Raw genomic sequence first — 23,061 nt, 5'->3', positions numbered from 1 at the left:
ATTTGATTAAAGTTTTTTTGGGGAGGGGGTGGGGGGGGGTCAGGTGTAGGCAATTGGGAGTAAATCTCTTCTGTGTAATGTACCATTGCAAAACAATGGCACATGTTGGATTTTTAATCTGTAAAACAGAGCAAAGCACAGAAGGAGAGCCAACCAGAGAGAATAAGCTTAACTCAGCAGGTATCTTGGCAACACACTGAAAATCTTTACACCATTATAATCTTCACAGCACTACCTGCAGAGGAGAGTGCAGACAAATGAACATGGGAAGACGAGTGCGAGCATAAGAGATTAGAAGAATTTGAGGAAGGTTGAAAGCTTGTGATCTTGCTGTTGCAGCAATCCCAAAGTTCAGTCTACTGCTGAAAGCTTCACGGTGGGAAGGAAAAGGCAGCGTGGGTTGTACCATGCAAGGACATCCTCCGGTGTGCACCACTACAATTATTTCAGGTCAGCACGACAATAAAGCTACACCACAGAGTGGAGAAACCCTTCTAGAGATGAAACCGATAAAACTGAAAGAGAAATCCTCTGCGCTGAGACCTGAGAACAGTTGTCACATCTGGCCAGCAGCAGGGCAGAGATGGGCTCTGGAGGCAAAGGCACTTCAACTGAGAGCTGACTGTCATGTATGAGGGTCCTAGAGATTGCTCTCTGTCTGTGTCTCACCCTGCAATCCACCCACCCACCCACACCCACACCCACACACACACACAATGGTGAAGTAATGATCCTTAATCAGCTCCTGTTGAGCGCACAATTACTAGCAGAAGAGGTCTGACATTAGTCATACTGCGATGTCACATTGGAGTTGCAGGCAATAAGGTGCTCAGATAGTGATTAGATCTTTTCAAATGACTAATTCTGCAAAAGTTCTGCAAGTGCAATCATCTGGCAGCTCTGGAACAGGCTGAGTTGATGAAATTAGCTCACCTTGAGGTGTTCATCAATACCAGAGAGAGACCTGTTGCTCAGAGTATAAAAAGTTCAAATAAAACCAGGGAGTGTGATGTGATTTTTTTTTTTTTTTTTTTGATCAGACAAAACCAGCGATGGCATAATAATGTTGTAGTTGTAACCCTCATATCAAAGGCTTATATTAGAGCTGGGATGATTAGTCAATTACTAGATTAGTCAACTGATACAAAAGTGCTATAGTAACTGTTTTAATGTCATTTCTTAAGCAAAAATGCTGAAATGCTTTGGTTTAGGCAAGGCCTTACATTTCATTTGGGGAAAATACATATGAAACGGGGGGTTTGGAGGGCCTTTATCAGAAAAGTAAGAGCGTCAAACACTTCATTTCCAGCATTAAGTGCACCACTTTATGGTTAAAGTGTCTTTATTATTGTCAAAATAAAAGTCCTCTGCTACTTTCATGTTTTTATTTGGGGGAAAAAATGCAAATGTCCTAAATATTGAGGGGGACATGTCCCCTGTGCCCCCTTAAAATATATTATACACTAGTGGGTTATGGACTGCTGGTTGGTCAAAATAAGCAATTGGATACTTATGGAGATATTGCCTTGGGATTTAAGACACTTTTATTTTTCACCATCCTCTGACATTTTATTGGCTAAGGTTTTCACTGAAAAACATCGGCCAATGAAATGTTAACTGCAGCCCAAATCTCAAACCTTTCTTGTTAGAGCTGATTAGTGATTAGTCGAACATAAAAGTTATTATAGTTGTTTAAAAATTATGCAGAAATCAAAATAAAATATACATTTATATATATATATATATATATATAAAGATAAAAATGACTGATGTGATTGCCAACATTTGTTGGTTTTCTTAGTGTTATATGAAAATCAGTTGCAGATCATTGGGATTGGAAATGTTTGTTGCACAAAACAAAAATCAATAAGCCAATTTGGACATTATGAGGGGCATTTTTCTGACACTTTAAGAAACAAAAGATAAAAAAATTATTGATTATTATTGATTATTAAAATTATTATATATCGACAGTCGTTGCAGTCAATAACTAAATACGTGCTCAGGTTACTATAAATGAATAAACACGCTGACATTTCTGTTGATCTCAGCAGATTTTGGGCGCGCATATCAAATTGGCACATCAAGCGCTCGTTTTTGCTTCATCCACGGTTTATCTCAAAATATATTGCATAAGTGCAATATATCTCAGTTGAAAAATAGGAAATGCAAACAGTAAAAACTTCCCACACCCTCGCTTGATCGCATCCAGCACGCACGACTTCACTAACATTAGGACATCACGCGCACTTGTGTGGCTCCATGTGGCCCTACCTCTGCCCGGCGTCACTACCAAAAGGGTCCGATCTCCAAGTGCTCACGGACGGATTGACCCAGGTGGGGATGACGATCCTAGGATCCATTGTGCAGGACACCTGTGGCTGCGTCGTGCAGTTAATTCCCACTGTGTAAAGCTTCTTGACCAACGCGCCTCCCCGCAGCTCTAAAACAACACAGCACTAACTGTGTTTGTCGGAGGGTGAATTATCTTTCAAAAAACTCAGCAAGAAAATATAAAAATAAGAATTCAAAGACGGGGCAGTGTTTGATTATTGATTTATTTTGAAGACTGAAGTGCTTATTGTAATATTTTTAGAAATGTATACAATCTCTCTCTCTCTCTTTCTCTCTCGTGCGCGGGCCTGTTGCCACAGCAACGTCTCTATGACAGGAATAACCCTAAAATGATGCTGCAGCAGCAGCGTGGTGCTCTCAGCAGCACTGCAGCTCCTGATGAAGCTGTAAACATTCACTGTGACAGACTGGAAGAATGTTCTCATGAACACTGATTTGTCCTCTTTTTTTTTTTTTGACTTACAAGTGTTTTTTGTTTTTTTTTCAAATGTGTCATCTAAAGCCTTCATGACTTATAAAGCCCAAAGTCATGCACTGTCTGTTTTGCTGTTTTGCTCTGCTGTCAAGAGAACAGGAGGTGGGGAGGTCGCCGCTCTGCTGATGAGGAGGTTTTGGCATCATAAGTGACAGCAAGAGAAAGATTGATGCTTTTTTAAATTTGACTAGAAAATGCAAACAAAAAGAAAATGAAGAACAATGTCTCTTTCTGTCTCCCTCTCTCCTCTGCATCTCATCCCTCCCAACTTTTTTGTCATCTCTTAATTTGATGAGTCTGAAGTAGTAACTTATAGATGACCTCCTCAAAAAAATGCTTAAATTTCACCAGCTGTGACTTCTAAAACAAGGATATTTTCTGTTTTTCATTGTCTTATGTGATGGTAAACTGAGTATATTTTGGTTTTGGCAAGTTTGGAAAATTACCTGAAAATAAACTAAAAATTTAAAAAACAAGAAAATTACCCATAAACGTGCTAAAACTACTTTAAAAATATATATGAGCATATTATTTTTTCCCATTTAAAAAAAAAATAATTAAAAAAAAGTAAGCAATTGGAAGAGACAGCACCTTTCTGTCTCCCTCTCTCCTCTGCTTTCCATCCCTCCCACCTTTTTGTCTTCTCTTAATTTGAAGAGTCTGAAGTGGTCATTTATAGATGACCTCCTCCATGAGTCAGTGCTTTTTGAAAATACCGGAAGAGGCCACTCCACTTGAACCCACCCTTTCGCCCACGCTGGTGGCGCCACTCAGTGCGGCTTTCCATGCTACATGAGAAGACCCTCATGCCATGAGTCCTGCCTGTAAAATATGTGACATTTTCATTTATGCATTTATATATCGCTAAGTTTAGCTCAGAGGGACTTCACTTAGTGTGAATAATGAAGGCATTTAAAATGAAAAAAATGTGATAAACAAAGTAAATTGGACAGAAGGCAACAGAAGGCAGAAGCACAGATGAAAGGAGGATGTACAAATGAAGGAGTGGGCCTGAGAGAAAGACTACAGCACTTCAAATAAGGCTGTTAGTTTGACAATATTGTGCACACACTTTCGTGTCTTTTCATGCATGCCCGCCTTTGACAAAGGAACCTCTCAGAGTGATGGATGATCCCCGGGAAGATGTGACCAGTGACATTTGGGAGTTCATAGACACAAAAGCCCGCAGGCTGACCACAGAAAATCAGTCAACTCCAAACACACTATCTGCCGGGGACAGAGGACAGGTTCATTTGCAGGGGAAGAGCAGAAAAATTATATTAACTGTCTAAATAGGAGCTGAAAATTTATCGAGGAGGAAACAGTGGTTGTTGCAAGGACAGCTGGGGAAAGATCACCTTTGACTTAAAGCTTTGGCAGAGCTCGTTGTTTTTCCTCGTCAAAGAGATGTGTCAAATATTACAAACAGCACTGCAGTCTCAAAGGTTTGCTGCTGCTGTAATCACATCTAAAATTACATCTGATCATCACTCTCTTGAGGTCCATCTGGCAGATCCCGAGCTACTGAATATATATCCTAAGAAAACACAAATTGAGTGTAGAACTAACTGTGTGAGACTGTTAATATTCAGCCTGTGCAAAACCAGAAAAAAATGAAATGTTATTTTCCTTTTTAAGTTATTTTTTGACTCTTTGTTTTAGACTTTAGAAGCTGGAGTGACATTAATCCTTGCCGTGGTGCAGTTTTGAATTTCAGGATGAAAAACAAATGAAGCAGATCTCAAGAAAACAGAAAACTGCAACAGATCTTGTCTGTCGAGCTCAGACACTGCAGCAGAGTACACTTTGAAAGGTAGATAGCAGAGCCAGTGGTGGTGAGATCTCATTTTAAATTCTTATTGTGAATTAGGTCACAATAACATGCTTCCAGCCCAAACTTGTTCAAGTTTCAAATAAATTGGGAATGTGTCAAACACACACCCACACACACACACACACACACACACACACACACACACACACACACACACACACACACAGACACACACACACACACACACACACACACACACCTAGCCAACTTCACCACTCAAAAACCAGCAGTGATTCAGAAACATCCTCTTTTCAGCACCATGGACAGCACCCCATGTTTCTGGCTTCACTTCCTCTTTCAGAGCCGACACGACCCAAAGCACAAACACCACTTACACCATATTACAGGGTTGGAGAGCACTTCACTCTGCACTTGTGTATGTTGTTGTGTATGCTAAGACGGACAAGGTAAACACTCCATGCACAATGACTCTGATGTAACAAGTCCAAAAACCGCTACAAAGGTGGGTCAAGTGTAGTTGAATTCAAGTAAATGTCAGCTGTTAAAACAAAAATGAAAAGCGGTCTGGCAGTCAGAACTCCTGATAGGTAAAAGAAACATTAGATGACTAAGTGAGCTGTAGTGATGTCAGATTTTTCTTTTTTTTCAGAGGAAATGTGGACTAATGGAATCACAGAAGAGGAACAGCAGCTGCTACTTCAAGCGAAGAGCGATGATTATTAGGACAAATCGACTATACAGAGATTCGGTTGACAATACTTCAAGACTAATGAGATTACAGCCTAACATGTTGCTTCTTTGTAACGCTATTTGCAATTTAGTCATTTTGAAGTTGCAAATCCCTTGTCGTTAAATGTTTTAGAAGTGCAACCAATGATAATTATTATACTATTGATTTTTTTCTTTGCGTTAGTTGATCATTTTGGTCAACAACTGTCAGAATTTTCAGTCCAAATCTCCCAAATTTTTCACACAATAAAAGACTAAGACTAATGTTTACACTTTCCAGTCTAGAAGAAAATAATTTCTGGCATTGTTTTAAGAATTACTTAAACAATTAATGTTAAAGAAAGGGGGTACTTCTGCAGTTGCTTTGGGGTTCATTGAAAGATTATAGGTAGTTCAATGAATTTGAAATTTAATTAGAATTTGTATAAAAGTAATATCCACTGAATGAGTCTGTAACAGCTGAACACCACATGTTGTGAGTGTAGGTAAAGCATAGACTGTATAAAACATAATGGACGTAGTGACCATGACGCCACCCATTGGTTTATGGCCGACTGTTTTGAAGCCTTCAGTTCAACATTTTGGTGTCATCATTTTGGTTTTTGGAGCCATGAGTGACCATATTAAAGTAGGTGAGTTAAATAAAAATCCACCCCTTGTATTACTGTCATGAATGGGGGAACAGAGAGACCAAAGCCCTTTAGGGTTTTTTGTACCAGGCTGTAAACCGGTTTATTTCTTAAAAAAAAAAAAAAAAAAAAAAAGGAAGTAGCCTGGTCTTCCTGTCTCTGAACATGTCAAACAACACTGCTCAACCTGCTTTCTACAAGGTACCATTTTTCTTCACCTCCCCTCTGCAGCCTACCTGTCATCGTTCTGGAAGCCCTGGTCCCCGAGCAGCAGGTCTCTGAAGCGGAAGCGGGGCGGCAGCGGAGGCACCTCCTCACTCTCCAGCTGCTCCATCTTAAGAGTGGAGATATCTAAGATAACACCGCTGCTGTTGATATTAGTCTTGAGTGGTGCTGGAGAGGTGCTGGAGGAGGGAGAGGAGAAAAGTAAAGAAGCAGAAGGGAAATGTAGGAAGGAAAGGAGAAGTGTAAAAGTGAAGAGAGCTAAGAGGACAGGCAATGCTGGAAAAGAAAAAGGAGCACAGGGAGAGGGACAGAAATCATGGGAAGGAGACATGGAATGGAAAAGATCAGGTGGTGGACTGATACGGGAATGCAGAAGAGTATGGGTTAGAGAAAACAGGAAGGAAAAACGATACTGTCACAAACTGATAGAAAGTGTTTCAGCCCAGCTGAGAACATTTCCACACTGAGCGTTGGTGACTATCTATGTAATTAGCCTGAAGCTTTTAGGCTTTAGCCCTCTGTTGTCTTGTAATACAAGCTGTTCAAACAACATCATGAAGTCAAAGCCGAACCAGCCATTATACTGTATGTTCCCCTAAAGCACCATGTATCCTAATTGCTTTGTTACCCTGCATAAAATGAAGCTGTACTGCTATAAACATTCATTTGAGCCCATTTAAGCATAATGAGCACAGGCAGAAGTTTACATACGGTCAGATAAATGTAGTCAACAGAGTCTTATTGCTTCTTACAGTCCACAACTTTCATAGCAGTAACTGTATTAAAAAAATTTTTTTGTACTTAGTGAATACGTACATTATCAGACTATTTCTCTGATATGGAAAAAACACTTTTCTGTTTTTCAAAAAGGTTTAGTGTAGACTTTTGTCGTAGTGTGACTGTATGCATCGACTACTACTGCAACGTACTACTGCATTTAAAGGGACATATTAACCCAAGTCAAATACACAGATATTTCCCCTTACCATTAGTCCGATATATCAGTGTAGATTGTTTTTTTGTGTGAGTTGCAGAGTGTTGGAAATATCACCTTTGAGCTGTCTGACTTCTCTCCAATGTAATGGAACTAGATTTCATTCTGCCTGTGGTCAAATGTATTTGAAAAATTCAACAGCAATGTCTCTCTACAGAAATTCTGACCTGGTTACTCAAGATAATCCACACACCTTGTTGTGAGCAGTTTTATGTAGGAACTATATTCCTTCTACCGAACTACACCTGCCAACTGTATCACTGCACAGAAACAGCGTGCATTTACTGCTAGCTGACCTAGCATCTGTGAGCTAGCTAACACTGCAGCTCACCTGCAGAAAATGCCATTATTGTTTTTACATCTCGCACTGTCGCGAGCACAAGCCTCTCATTCATGAGTGGATACACACCTTTTTCTGCACAGTGATACAGTTGGCAGGTGTAGTTCGGTAGGATGAAAATAGTTCCCACATGAAACTGCTCGCAACAAGGTCTTTGGATTAATTTTAGTCACAGGGTCATGATTTCTGGAAAGAGACATTGCTGTTGAGTTTTTCAAATGTATATTTTCAGCGCTTTGAGCACCACAAGCTGAGTGCCATCTAGTTCCATTATACAGGAGAGAAGTCAGACATCTCTATTGCCGAATCTCCAACACTCTGCAACCAACACCAAAACAACCCAGACTGATAAATAGCACTAAAAGTATGACGGAAACTCTAAATTTTTGTATTTGAAGTTAACTCAATCTTTAAAGGGGATTTTTAGAATAATTCCGACATGAAATCGTAAAAAAAATAAATGAAAGGACGGAAAAATTCGGTTAGCCGGATGAAGAATACAGTTTTCTTCCATTACGTTAATGACTGCAGATGTTGAGTCACCTCATCCAGTTTTTATTTAATCAGCCCGAGAGCCTGAGTAACAGGCACAGGAGGAGGACAGGATAGCGGGATGTTACCTTTGTGCGTGAAGGTGAACTGATGTCGTTTGCTTGAAGGAATGAATGAATTAGAAACCCCAGAACTGAGTCAATGGATTGATGTATATTGATTTATATCAGAGTACGCTGCATAAATGGGTATTTTTGAGATATTGCCAGCCTTCAGTTGCTGGAAGTTTTTGCAAATTATCTCCTCTCCTCCTTGATTACTCATCTCAGTCAAAGAGATGTAACAGATGTATGTTATGATTCAAATGAAGTGGAAGTGGTTTGGTGTGAAATCTTGCTGTTTTTTTTTTCACTCTCTCCCAAACAGATTACTGATAAAGCAGCCAAACTTATACAACCTATAGAGAGAGAGAGAGTGTAGAAAACCTCTGTCTCCTCCATCTCTCCACCTCCTCTGTCCATCACTGTTTGCCTGTTTGCTATAGTCCTCCATTAAGCTTGACAAACTTGTTGCATAAAAGATGATGGGTATATTTCCCATGCGGCTTGATGAAATCCATTCATCTAACTAAACCAAACAAAGCCTAAAGGCAAAGAGCGGCAGACTAATAAAACACACTGGAGCATACAGGTCATCAGAGGCATCCCAGTGAACAGAGACATGTTGAGAAAGAGCTTTCAAAAACACACATTTGTCTTCGCTGGGACTTTCAGTATACATTTTATTTTAACAAAATATGTAGTTTTTTTTATTTTATTTTTAACTCAAATGTTCTAAAGAAGACACATGCTGATTCCACTCCACCATTTCAGTATTATCTAATGTGTTACTGCCACCATATTTACAGTAGATAATATCCAGGCTGTTATAATGAAAGACAGAAAGAGAGCAAAGCACTGAGCAGCTGAACACACAACAGGAGGACATGAGCACACAGTGTATGGATGGAGCTTTTTGGAAAAACACAAACTAAAACCAGCACGTTTTACGCATCACAGCTAACTGAATAAAAACATTATTCAAATGTCATCAAATACAAAGACATGCTCACTGTTTTTAATCAACAAACCTGAGGTGTAATTATCAAGTTATTCATCACTATATGATACATAAAGTTTGCCTGCTTACTTGTTCCTGTTTGTTGTCTCTTACCGTGGTTTGTGGTCGTTCACGGTCCCATCATCGTGCACAAATGTCTGATTCACGTAACATTCACTGCACATTTTGGCCGGAGATCCGGCGCTGCCGTCGGACTGGAGAGCTGCGGTGGTCGGCGTTGGGTCTCCCTCTTCCTGGGTCAATTGCATCGGAGGGTGATATCTGCCGAAAAGGAGTGGACACCCGGAGAGAAAGACGCGCTCTTTTCACCGCCCGGGTGATGTCTCCCCCTGTGATGTCCCCCTCACCTATCCAGGTGCATCTTGGAGGTATGGGAGTGTTTTTATCAGCCTACACGGATGAGAGGCTGCGAGCAAAGTGACAACTGGCCAGTGAACTCTTTAAATACTCAAACTGAAAGATGCGCGTGAAAGCATTTGTCAGTAAATAAATGAAAATCAGGCTGGCGGCGCGTGAGGGGCAAATGTTGTGGGAGCTGCAGAGGACAGGTCTGCAGCAAGCAACATAACGGAGATGACAGCTTTCCTTCCTGAGGTACACCTAATGACATAACTGTTGAATTATTTCCCAACTCCTGATGAGAAGAGAGAGATCAGCACCATCTGTTGGTCTGTTCATCTATCTGCAATCAAAACAGAAAGTTTAAAGAAACATCTTTACCTCCCTAATGACTTGGGATCGACAGATTATCGGGCTGGCCGATTATTTGGGCCGATATTTGGCATTTTGCCGATTAACTGCATCTGAGTTTTATTTCAACGATCACTGATAAAACTAACTGAATAAAATGTGCAAAACGGTGTCAGCATGGGAGGAACTTTTACTCTGTAAATGCTCAGGGAGTTTTCATTTTTATTTAAATTTTCGCATGACTTTATAAAGAATTTTTAAAAGTTGCTTGGAACCTGCTGTATGTTGATGTTTTGTTAAGGCATTTAAACAAAGTTTTGTGTTGGAGTTTGTTATAATCAGAATTAAGTATTGACGAAAGTTTTTTTTAAATTTTAAACGCATGTCAGTTCCAAATATCTGTTATTGGTCTCATTAACTATTCATCAGTCTCACTAACTACTAATAATCGGTATTGGGATCGGTCAGTTCTTCAGAAAATAACCAGTGCGTCATCATAAATGACATTATTAGGTTGGTAATACTGATGTAGAAGTGTTACACCTCATACATGTCATAAAGTTTTGCTACACAAATCTGCCAGATTTTTAAGACATAAAACTTTTTATTGTTTCTATTAAAAAAAAGAAATTGGAAAAATGTCAAATAATTAAATACAGAAGTGTCACAAGAAAAAAAAGGCAAAAACTTTTACATTTTCAGTTAGGAACTGTATTCTATCAGCTTATAGTGTTTGAATGTAGAGCTTGAATCTGAAAACAAACCAGAGAGCTCTTGAATGAATGTTGTTAATGTTAAATAAATCTCTCCAAAATAAACTCTCTTTTGTCAAGAAGTCAGTGTAGTACCTCCAGACAATCAAAACACATCAGGACACTAATCCCAGATGTCATGTTATATGTTATTTGTGCAGAGGACAGCAGGATGATAAGAAATACAACTGCTTGATGATGATTCATAGTTTATGTAAAATCAAAAAATCCCACATGTCCGTCCACTGTGAGCCTGCTGTGGTGTTGCTCAGGTCAGCGGGTCATCCCACCTTCACACAGAGAGGAAACCCAGGAGGAGTGTGCTGCTCTCTGAAACACAGCAGAGCAGCATCACCGAGGACAACGGGTCACTCTTGGGATGCATAAGATGCATATTTTAGTGAAATACCAAAAAGGATGATTGCAGCACATACTGATTTTGGTAAATATTAGAAATGCACAAATAAACAGTCTCATAACAGTTGAAATTTTTAGACAAACTCACTTTTAAAAAAATGGTTTGCAACATGAGATGGCTTTTAGTGTCCGTGTTGTAATTTTATCCTTCAGCAGAGGGCCTCTAACACTGAACGTCAGTGATGAACATCATCAAAGATGTAAAGGACGAGAAGCCAGATGACCTCCAATACGCTACCAGAAGAGGCCATGAAAAATAAGACGTAAAGAGACAAGATTGACTGACTGACTGGATGTTTTATTATTTATTTCTTTGTTTATTTGATGACGCAAACTGGAGCAAGTACGGAAGAGACGTGGGAGAGGTGATATGATTCACTGGAGTGATGGTGACATGAGGTTGGTTAAGAGTTTTAAGATTATGTTTGGGATTGAGTCAGTCGCTGTGACTTGAGTGGGAAGTCTTTTTTTATTTTACTGCTGGAGAGAAAGAAGTCACATCTGTGGGATTATCCCACCAGGGTGGCTGTGCTGTGAAGGAGTTGGCTTTTGTTGGCAGATTAAAGGAATAAATATGAATATGTTCACATAGATTCATGTCACATTTGTGTAATTTAAGATCATCATAACATGTAAAACTAAGTAAAAGTACAAAAGTATTAGTAATAAAATGTACTTAAAATATGTTAACTGTAATATTAATATCACTATTAGTATAAATAAAAAGTCTCAAATGGTTGACAGGTAGTATATAAAGAAAGCATTCAGACCTGATCACCTTTTGCATATTTTTTTAAAGTTGCAGCTTTGTTCTAAAATAATTTTTCCTTTAATGATTAAGACACTTTTTAAGACACTTTGCTGTGACACAAATAAAGCCCAGGTGCCGCCCTTCTCTCTTGATTACATCATCAGATGTTTCTACTCCTTGTTTGGAGTCCACCTGTGGTAAATTCACCTGAGTGGAGGATCTGGAAAGGCATATAAGGTCTCAGAGCTGGCGGCGCGTATCAGAGCAAAAACCAAGCCATGAGGTTAGAGCCGGCCTGCAGAGCTCAGAGACAGAACTGTTTTGAGAAATCGATCTAGGGAAAGCTACAAAAAATAATTATGATGCATGAAGGTTCCCTAGAGGATCATTTTTAAAAGGGACAGGTTTAGAGCAATTAGGCCAGGACTCTTTAGAGACGTCTGTCTGGCCAAACTGAGCAATTTGGGGAGAACGGTGGCCGAGCTCCAGAGATCCTTAAGTGGAGATGGAAGAAACTTCCAGAAGGTCAGCCATCACTACAACACTCCACACCTATCTGAGTGACATAAACCTGTCCTCAGTGAAAGACACACGAAAGCACCTGAAGACACTTATATTATTATATTTGATGGAATGAGATAGTAAGTAAAGACTGGTGGAGGTAAGGGTGAAATCCAATTTTTTTTTTTAAGGGGAAAAGAAAGCACTGCCAGACTTTGAGAAAAAAAAGGTTCTCTGGTCTAATGAAAGTGTGACTGATTTGTTTGGCCTCAGATCTAAGTGACACATCTTAAGAAAGCCAGGTGTTGCTCATCACCTGCTCAATAATCACCCCAACAGTGAAGCATGGTGGTGGCATTTTTAAAGTAAAATGTCTCCTGCTTGTTTCATATAAAAACAAAACAGCTCAGACATGCCATGGCCGGATTAAAAAATGGCAGTAAAAAGATAAAGTAGAATAAAATAAAAACATAACATAATGGGCATTATGTCCATCCTTGACCCCCTGCAGCCCCCAGAATGTAAACATTTAGCAAAGTAAGTTTAAAAGTTATGTTTTGCCATAGTAAAAGTACAGAAACAGGCTATCCAGGCTGGAGGAACCCCAGTAATTTTTTTTTTCTATTTTAATAAATTTGCAACAGCAACAAAAGAAATCTCATCCTGTTTTTGCATTGTTATTATGTGGTATATAGTGTCTATTGGTCAGCTGAACATCTATTTTCTGATTGCAGTGTATGCTACACCATCATTTAAAACAAAGTGATTACACCACATTAAAGTTTTTAATTGAGCCCTGTGTGGCACTTTGTATTACCACTACGTCTGTAGCTTGTTAAACAGGATTTTTAGTGTAATTTTACTTCAAGTGTTTTCGGAGTGTTATTGCTGCATTTACTTAAATGATCTGAGTACTTCCACTAAGTATTAATCACCTGAAACTGGATTTTGCCCGAAATCTGATTTCAGCTTGTCTGAAAGCTGCAGAGCTGAACTGTTGCCCTCTAGTGGAAATGATAAAGAATAACACTTGAGTCTAAAAATCATCCAAACACAAGGATGGCAAACAACATAGCTGCAGATTCTTCATATTGCTTTGCGAAACTTTGCATTTTATATACCATGAATACATAAAATAAAAATCACTTCACTTTAGATTAGATTAACATCTAAAAAACATGCCAAAAGATCAAAGCCAAATAGAATACATTCATTATACATCTTAATTCATTCTCCATAGCTTGGAAGAATAAAAAACGTCCTTGCATTGATAACTCCCCCTGATGTATTAACAAATCCACTTATGCTGTTGAATTTATTATTTTTTGTTTTTGTTTTTTTTCCTCGCAGGACACTGTAGCGTTAAAAAGCAAATCTCAGGTTCAATTAAATCTTATCAGGCAGACGTGAGACTATAATTTAAGTGGTACTCAAAAAGACCTCTGCATTTAATCTTCTAAATTACATCATAAAATGTTTTGATTTTGTGCCACAGAATACATAATTGCCATTTTAAGCAACCAGCAAATTGTGTTTGTTTTTTTCTTTTGAATTATTGAGAGAATCCCATTTCGTGGTGTAATATTTTCTGGTGCTCGGGCAAAACAAGAGAAGTAAACAGACACATATGCTGTCAGACTGAAGCCTCTTTATTACATAAAAAAATCATTCAATTTAGTAAACAAATATTTTTGACACGAAAGAAAATGTAATCAGTGTCTGAAGGATTTGGGTGTGTGATGATGAGATCCAGAGGTCCTGTAAATGATGATGTGGATTTCTACAAGTGCTGGGATGGTAAACATTTGACAGTATGTTCTTCAATTGTTTCAGCCTGTAGTTATTGCTTAAGTAGCTGGTAAAGACTCTGTAGCTCTATGTGTTAACACATCACATGGATATCTTTTTCATATGATCCATTATCTTCTAATGATGACTTTGCAATGTCGGCACCATGTTTGATGACCAGTTCATCTTGTTACATGAGCGTTGCAATAATGTTAAAGGGGCTCAGACTGTTAAGCAGATACTCCCGTGACTTAGTGTTGCAATTCTGTTAAGTTGGGCGACTTACAGGAGGCAGATAAGAAAAATAAAGTAAAAAATAAAAGCAGTAGATTGTGAGATATCTTAGTCTCTAATATGGCTCAAGCTTCAACACACTAAATCCTACATTTCCCACAATGCATCTCATTAGCATCTTAAACCCCACAGTTCAAGTTTGTAACACAGGTTGCCAATTATAAATGTGCCATTTCTAAGTCTACACTAAGATAGTGTAGTAGTAGTCCTTATTACTAATAAACAAATAAACTCAATTTGATGAATTAAACAGTGGAGTGCCCCTTTAATTTAATTTTCCCATTTACTTCCTTATATTTTATTTCACTTGCTACTCCATTATATATATTTTATAGTTGTAATGAATCAATAACCATATACAAATTGGGCCCAAAAGAACACGCCGTGTTTTTAAAGCCGCTAAAAGTGAGTTAATGAGACTGAACAGGCTCGGGCAGAGCTTGTTAATTAAGATGAATTACTCACGTCTTTCTAACCACCTCCAAAGCATTTACACCATCCTTTAGTGGATAATGTTTCTTGACATAGAGCTGAGTTTTAAACTGTTGAACATCCAAAAGCATTTCTGACAATTTAAGTTGAAAAATCTGACTGAACACCGATTTGTTAGAACTGTTTATGCATTTATCAGAGAACCAGTTTATTATAGCAGAGTAGAATATGTTAACCCACAGTTAGATTATTCAGACACTTACCCGTTACTTAAGCATTAACCAGAAACTTATAAAGTGTATCTGAGTTTGTTTAAATCAGTCAGCTCCTTCTGTGCTGACTGAGGCCACGGCTGACACATAGTAAGGTCCCTCTCTGAGATACGTCTTCAGGCGGATGTAGTTCTGGCTGCCCAGTATCTCTGCCGCTGTAGACGAACACACAAGTGACCCAACCAGTTCAAACTTAGCATCTTTGGCCTCTTTTGTTTGACCCGTCGAACGATCCAGAATGAACTCCATGAAACTGGGAGTGCTGATCATTAACTTCTGGCCCCACGGCTGAGAGGCAATTGCCTGGAAAACACACACAGATACAGACGGAAATGTTAGTGAAGCAATGCTGATGGCGTTATTATAATCACACAAACTGTTATTTTACATGTTATCAAAAGGTCAGTAAAGCAGGGAGGAAATGACGGCATTTACAAACAGCTGAGCACTCACTGTGAATATCCGCAGAGCCCCACAATGCAGCTCTGGGAACGGCTGAGTGCTGATGTTGCTGATCATGTCCATGGGCTGGTTAGACAAAAGGTGGAACCAGGACTCGGTCAGAGCCAAGAGGTCGTCTGTCTGCTGCTCTGGCTGCAATAAAACGTATTAGATTTATACAAGTATCAACATTTTTCACCCCTAAAGATGACATTTGAAGACATAAAAAAGATGTATGGTCATGAATATGCTTTATGTGTACACACACACACACACACACCTGTAGAGTGAGAAGTTGAGATATGGCGTCCAAGCTGCGCACCCTGAGCTCTGTAGCTCCAGAGCTGGCAAGCTGGCTCATTCTCAACAGCACAGCCTTGAACTTTTCTCCTGAAGACACACAGAGAATCAGTGACAAAGACGCCAGCAACAATAACCAAGAGACAATCACATTCTGAGAAGGGCCATGGTTCTTTTGGCTTTTACCAAATAAAACTTGACAAACAGGCTAACCTGTTTTCTGAAAGACTTGCTTCCCCTCCACAGTAGAACCGAGTAACCCCAAAGTGTCCAGAGCCACGCCGATCATTGCAGGGTCCGGGTCCAAAGCCATCTCAAACACCTTGTTCTGGAAGGCCGGGTAGTTTTCACAAACCTGCTGAGGGCTGTCCATAATGGCCAGGTTTCCAAAGAACTTCACCAAACCTACAGGAGTGATATTCACACAGAAAAATGACTGAATAATGCACCATTGAGCTGTTGTATAAAATAATTACGCCACCTAAACCTCATGTTTCTGTCATCTTGGAGCAGTTCTCAAAACAGACTCACCAGGAAGGTAGAGGGAGGAGAAAGGGTCGGTCTCTGCTCCTCTGATCATGTTTGAGATCTTGTCCATTATTCCCTGCTGGGCCAAATACTGCCGGCCATGTTGACTGTGCGCTAAAGTGGTCACCATCTCAATGGCTGTGGCTCTGGGGAAAAAAAGGCAACAACAGATGCAAATTTAGAGCATGATAGAAAAGTAAAGACACTTATCAAAAAGGAGAGATGGTGACAGCACTCAGGCAAACTTGTATTACAATTTAGCAACTCTTAATTTTCAGTAACTGCAATTCTTCCTTTACTGTGTCTGTATTTATGTGATTAAACGTATTACCTGATCAAAACATCATCCCCTGTCAGTTCTCCGAGCAGCTGAGAAATGAAGCTGCTGTTGGCACAGTAACCGAGGGAAATGGGAGACACAGATGAGATTTCCACCACCAGCTGCAGGCAGAAAGAAATGTCTTCATTAGGAAACCAGTATGAGAGCTGCTCTGTTTGTGTATATGATGAATTACAGATTGATATAATCTAAATCTAAGTGCCCACGTTCTGGCATTTATTTTTGAGATCTTGTCTACTGGTCCATTAAAACAAATGTACATTGTAAATAAAAACCCTATGTGACGGGTTAACCAGAGTGACACACAGTTGAACGTACCTCATACATTCTGTATCTGATAATGTCACTTATGGCCATCACGTCCTTCATAACCGTCAGCAGGTCGCTCTGGAACAGTTTGTCTAATCCCAGCTTGGAGTGACTCAGTTTCGACAGGGACTGGATGGCCTAAAAAAACAAAACATTTACTGCACAAACTGTAGATTCATTAAAATCTCATGCAGGGAATTTCAGTATTTCACTCAATACCTGCTTTGCCACAGCCATCTTCTCCTCTCCAATGCAGCGGATCACCCCTTCAAGAATGTCGTGGTTGTTGAGGACTTCAGTGGCTGCATCAGGGTGCTCCACCATTCTCCCAATCTGACAGAGAAAAACACTAAACAAGGTCAAATGTTTGAAGGGGATCGTACTTATGCGTGTGTCAGTTTACTGTTTGAGCAGCCTACCTGTGTCAAAGCCAGGATCTTAACTGCTTCATTGGGATGAATCAGACCCCCCTTAAGCTCCGCTCTGTAGTTCTGGGCGAGCGACACAGGGCTGAGGGCCACTAAGATGCGTTCAAGGATGTCCACACACAGTTTAACCTGCTCCCTGCAAACACAGCTCACATTAGTACCGCTGCGGTTGCAACTCGTTTGGCCTAAAACGTGTTAGAAAACAATGAAAACCCTATCACAACTACTCAGAGCCCACACATATTAAAAATATGAACACAAGAGGACATGTCTTTGTCCCTTCAGTCTGCATTTCTGAAAGGGTTAGATTCATTCAAAATGCTGCATGATATCTACCTCTTTAATATAACGGTGTCAAGATTGGCTGACTTGAATGAAAAATGTATATTTAACAATAATTAATGAAAAACTGTCACATTTTTTCACATTCTGTTTAATATTGGACAGATTTAGAAACATGTATTTTAAGAAATACTGGTACTCTATGGATATCTGTCTCAAAGATGTAAATGTTTATTTTGAAAACAACATTTCTGCAAACTGTATCCTTTTTTCAATAATGTTTAAATACAAATATGCACATAATTAGCAAATTAATTCCCATAAACTGGTTGTATAAAGTGAAATCTGTGAGTATTTGGACAGTGATGTTTTGTTGGTTCAGCACACGGAACTCAGACAGGCAATGACTGTGTTGTGTTATTGACTGTGTAGTTCAAGTTCTGCAGTAATTTTCAGCTCTTTCACTTTGGACAAAAACGTGTAGCTCACTGTCTTTTTGCATCTGCACTCTGCAAAAATGTATTTGGGGGACTATGTGTTAAAAGAGCTACAGATTCTGCTCTATTATACATAACTACATAACTACTAACTACTACAAAACAAATATGAAAATCAGTTATGTAATTTTCACTTAAAATCCAATAATACGAGTTTATACAACATGTGTCAACATCTGCATCTTCATGTTAGCATTGTAGCCAGTTAGCTCGCTAACACAGCTAGCACAGGTAAAATACAGTCTTTTTAGCTCTGTATCTAACTTCCCCTGCCGCTGTATCAACTTACTGTTGCATTGACTGCTAATTACAAAAGTAGTACACACTGACTGACTCAGCAGTTAACAATCAGCAGTTTGCTAACAGAGACAACAGGATGCTTTGTGTCAAACCAACCTGTCATTAGAGTTCAGCAAAGAGAAGATCACATTGAAACGCTGCCCGCTCACTGAGTCTCTCAACGCGCTGACAGGAATCGACAGTAAAGCTGTTTTTAAACTCTGCAGCTCCTCTGTTGGATCATCAACACCGGAGATTTCCTCCAGTAAGCTCTCTATGGACGCCGCCATGTCTGTTTGGAAACTGGAGCAACTTCTTCTTCATGATTTACGCGGTTTATGTCCAACGTTGCGGCGCATTACTGCCACCTGCTGGACTGAATGGGAGACTACAATTCATTTCACGTAGTGACTTTTTTCCTCGGTTATTCTTCTAAGCTTTCCGCTTTAGTCTACTCCAAATTATAGGAAAAAACATATTTTACAATTTATGGGCATCCTCTACTCCCTCACTTTGTAATAACTATCAAATTTCATTTTTTGGCATTTCCCTCTTCTCTAAAGTAGGAAGGCAACTTTTATTTTTACACCTAGTAGGATATTTGGCTATATATAGTGATCAAGCATTTATCAAAGCAGGCTATTCTCCACAACTTTGGACCTCAAGTTTCAACCTAAGGCCAATTTTACCAAATAACACATTATCTAAAGCTCAGAAATCCTATGTTAGTAACAAGAATGAGTCCTTTTTTGGGCTGTATTTTGAGAAGTGCTTTATAATTTGACTTATTATATATTAAAGGGAGATATAATTTGAACCTGAACTTGAGCTTGCACTTGAACCTAAACATGACTGTGCATTACTACTGCTGAACATAATGCATTCAGTCAATAAACTGTCCAAATTTGGAAAAGTTTACAATCTGTTAGAGGTAGCCTTTGTATGTGCAGTGTTTGAAGGGTGTTTTCACATTAATCTGCTGGAAGGGAAAAAGTTTCTCCACATACAGACTTAAAACACGTCTGGAGGTGACCCTCAGTGTCCTCTGTATTATTAATGCTGCAATGCATGAGGCAGGATACACTCATGTTGATGAAGCATGTGACTTGGGGTGCAGGGTTACATGCTGTTAGAGTTTCGTGAAAGTGGAAACCCTGTCTGTCAGCATTTATTGTTGTTGGACTGACTGCACCAGGAGGTCCTCTGTCCAACTAACACACACAGAAACAACAAGGCAGCTGTCATGCAGGTACAGTGATAATAATTTGCAGCTTATATATAATAATTTGATTGGCTCCCTTTGTGATGATTCACTTTCTGTCTTTTTCTGTCTCATGCTCCAGTGCTGTCTGTGTAAACTGCGTACCCACCAGTGGTGTTTTCTCCTATTCAACGTCCTCCTCTTCCATGCCCTGCTGTTTGGGGCAGACTTTGTCGAGGAGTACCTCCTGCAGCCCACACCTGGGGTCTACACTGACGCCATGGTTGTCGACGTAAGAGAGAGAGCACGGAAACTAGACCTGAGCAACGCCAGGGAGAACGTGTCCCAGGCCTACCCCATCACTAACCCAGACGCCTGCAGAAACTCTGACCTCTTCCTCCTCACTATCGTCTTCAGCTCCACAGCTAATATCAGCCAAAGAGATGCAGTCAGGAGGACGTGGGGCAACCAAACACTCATCCAAGGCTTACCAGTGCGGATTCTGTTCTTTTTAGGATCAACTGAGACTTTTGCTGCACAAAATGCCCTCATGATAGAGTCTGACCGTCATGGGGACATGGTCCAGGGTCATGCTGTGGCAGACTCATCCCTCCGTGGTCCAACAGAGAGGACAGTGCTGGCTCTCCGCTGGGTGATCACCTTCTGTCCCATGGCACGCTTTGTCCTGCTGACAAAGGACTCTGTGTTTGTCAACCTCCCCGCCATCGGAAGCTACCTACTCGGGCTGCACAGGCACCCTGAGGACCTTTATTTAGGAAGGGTGATCCAGAGAGAATCTCCTGACAGGGATACCAAAAGTCCTGGCTACCTGCCTCCAGCTCTCTACCCTGACAAGTACCTGCCTGAATTCTGTGACGGCACAGCTTACGTCTTATCCCAGGATGTGGTCCGAAAAGTGTATGTAGCATCCGCAGCAGTCCGTGCACCTGTGCCGGCTGATGTGTTTGTGGGTCTTTGTGCTCAGAGAGCTGGTGTGGCACCAACCCACAGTGCCAGGTTCACAGGGGAGAAGCACATCCGCTACAACACTTGCTGTTACCTCTATTTGTTTTGCTCAGCAGGAATGGAAAGCCATGAACTGGATAAAGTGTGGACAGATCTGGGACAGAAGGGTGGGAAATGTTCACTGTTACAGACCTACTATGGCCTGGTGACCTGCAAGGCCCTGACGTACCTGGATAAACTGTCCCCCTTCAGCTCCAAGGGCCAAGCTGAATCGCACGGTTAATGTGTGATTAGTTCATGTGTGTGTCAGGATTGTCAATAGATAACTCTGTGTTGAAATTTTCGTACAACAGCTAAGATCACTATACATTAATGATTAAAATGATGAATATGCAGTGATGTAATTGGTAAAGGAGACAACCTGGTGCACTGTCAGCCCAAACCTTACATGTCCCCAGGTATGGGGGTGGGGTTTTTTCACTTGAATTAGCTATATGCATGGATGGATACCTGGACAGGCTTTTCAGGCACAGGACCAGGGGCCTTCACCTGCAAAATGCTGCACAAAGAGACATGTACCAATCAGTGAGACTTAAAACGACCACAAAAGGAACTGCAAAGAGATACAAAATAACTACAAAACAAAGGAGACACAACCACAAAGAGACAGGAAATTTAAAATTTACCTAAAAAAAGACACATAACAAAACAAAGCAAACATAATGACCACAAAGAGATACAGAGTCAAAACCGCCACAAGGTCTATGTTTCTTGCTCCTATGTAGGAGAGATGGTGGGGCCTTTTGCATATCTTTGCCCAGCAGCCCATTGTTTTATAATCCATTCATGGTTATATGCACTGTTTTTCAAGACATTTTGAGATATGAAACACACACACACACAAAGTTGTGGACTCCTGCAACCTATTTTTGTTAAACTATGCTGGAATAGAGTTGGGTGAATCAATGTTTAGCTGATAAATCTGCTGCATTTTAATCAATGCCGTAATTATCTGGTGTGCTCTGCAAATCAAGATCCCCAACAATGTAAAAAGAAAAACAAAAAAAACTTTGTCTCAAATATTTTGAACTGAATATTAAGTCAACAGAAGAATATTTACTGAATGATATTAAATTTCTTTAGATAAAAGCATAGATATGGGTTTTTTGAGAACATATTTGGGTCTGGAGCACCAGAAGCCACCCTTTGTTCTGCCCCTGCTAAAAGGACAGGAAAGACAAGAAATGAAGAATAGTTTTGTTTATTTCTTTGGGTGAATTTTGCATCAACTTGTACAAGTAAATTAAATCCAGTTACTTTATTTTCAAGTGGATTACAGAGGTTGAATATAGTGTACCTTTTTCACTCTCACTCTAGGACATTTCAGTGTAAGTAAGACCCCATTAATGTTGTTAGTTTTGTCTGTGGCTTTCACTATGACTGCAGAGGCCTGGTGATGTTGTCTTGCTCTTATTACACCTGCAGTATAACAGGCAGGTGAGTCAGAAATGTCAGTGAAGCACAGTCTATACCTGCCCACACAGTCCTGAGAGCAGGTCTAATCAGGCAAAATAATTGACTGTGTGGGTAGAAATTTGGTGCGGAGACTTTTTAAAACAAGGACAGACATCTGTGGTGCAATAGGTCCTTTTTAAAAGTAGAAAGTTACCACTGGTAAATCAATTATTATTCTGTATTCTGTACTTGTCTATTATAAAAAGAGATGTATTTATCATAAGAATGTGACTTAAGATCGGTGTGTTTGTAAATAAATTATCAGTGAATTAAGTTATTCTGAAGATATGGTCCCAGTTCTTTCATCTGCAAGATTTTTTTTCTTTTAAGCACATTTTAATTTGCTCCAGTAGTTGTCTATTAGACTATGGCCTATAAAGCAGTTTAGGACGAACAAACCTGGTGTACATTCAAGAAATTGTGTTTTTTGACACACCAAAGCCCAGTACAGGATAAATTTTCACCGAACAGTCAGCACCAAGGAGGACATCTAGTGTCCAAACATGAAGTAAAGCAACATCCTGCCTGTGTGACTGAGTCACATATGCATACCTCAGTGGTAGATTTAAACTGTGAGGGTAATGCATGGCACATATGCCCTATAACATCGATGGCCTCATGGTAAAAAAGAAAAATCACAGGGATAAGTCAGTGACCAATACAAAGGGAACAGTTACCAGAATCATCATAAATGTTTTCAACATTTTAAGTAAAAATAGAGTATAAATCATCATTAACATGACATTTTTTCATGACTGAAAAGTGTGATCCTTGCTGATGCACAAAATTGGTCTGTCTCACTTACATTTTTCAAATTTCAGCAGTTCAATGCCCTTTTAAATGCTGCTCAAACTACTGCGTCTCTCTCCCTGAATTCCACAAAGGGAAAGTTTGGCCTCTCTCCCACTACCGCGAGCTAACCAAA

General features: G+C 39.8%; 3 protein-coding genes across 4 annotated transcripts in view; 1 reads left to right on the top strand and 2 right to left on the bottom strand.

Moving 5' to 3' along the window:
• kcnt1a (potassium sodium-activated channel subfamily T member 1a) overlaps positions 1–9,739 on the bottom strand; it is a 32,691-nt gene extending 22,952 nt beyond the window's left edge. Inside the window, exons 1-2 of one of the 2 annotated variants that reach the window (XM_042509187.2) lie at positions 9,247–9,739; positions 6,220–6,387 (exon numbers count right to left, since the gene is read on the bottom strand). In XM_042509187.2, coding sequence (XP_042365121.1) covers positions 6,220–6,387; positions 9,247–9,401 — 323 coding nt within the window. In that variant the 5' untranslated portion in view covers positions 9,402–9,739. Of the gene's footprint in view, positions 1–2,274; positions 2,522–6,219; positions 6,388–9,246 lie in introns of those variants that run through there. The other variant, XM_088071174.1, reaches the window with a different exon arrangement.
• A 4,153-nt stretch (positions 9,740–13,892) lies between these two features.
• psmd5 (proteasome 26S subunit, non-ATPase 5) lies at positions 13,893–18,780 on the bottom strand. Its single transcript, XM_042509301.2, has 10 exons — positions 18,572–18,780; positions 17,388–17,532; positions 17,188–17,301; positions 16,978–17,106; positions 16,651–16,760; positions 16,323–16,465; positions 16,005–16,196; positions 15,772–15,881; positions 15,504–15,644; positions 13,893–15,353 (listed from the first exon to the last, which is right to left on the bottom strand). The coding sequence occupies exons 1-10, from the start codon at positions 18,742–18,744 to the stop codon at positions 15,096–15,098; spliced, it is 1,515 nt and encodes a 504-aa protein (XP_042365235.2). The 5' UTR covers positions 18,745–18,780; the 3' UTR covers positions 13,893–15,095.
• Positions 18,781–19,697: 917 nt separating this feature from the next.
• On the top strand, positions 19,698–22,316 carry b3galt9 (beta-1,3-galactosyltransferase 9). Its single transcript, XM_088071456.1, has 2 exons — positions 19,698–19,703; positions 19,798–22,316. The coding sequence occupies exons 1-2, from the start codon at positions 19,698–19,700 to the stop codon at positions 20,902–20,904; spliced, it is 1,113 nt and encodes a 370-aa protein (XP_087927582.1). The 3' UTR covers positions 20,905–22,316.
• The last annotated feature ends 745 nt before the right edge of the window (positions 22,317–23,061 follow it).

The sequence above is a fragment of the Plectropomus leopardus genome, chromosome 20 (genome assembly GCF_026936395.1).
Source record: "Plectropomus leopardus strain MGB_pleo_1.0 chromosome 20, ASM2693639v1, whole genome shotgun sequence".
NCBI classification, from domain to species: domain Eukaryota; kingdom Metazoa; phylum Chordata; class Actinopteri; order Perciformes; family Serranidae; genus Plectropomus; species Plectropomus leopardus.
Note: the sequence above shows the minus strand (reverse complement) of the source record. Positions and strands in the feature narration are given on the sequence as shown.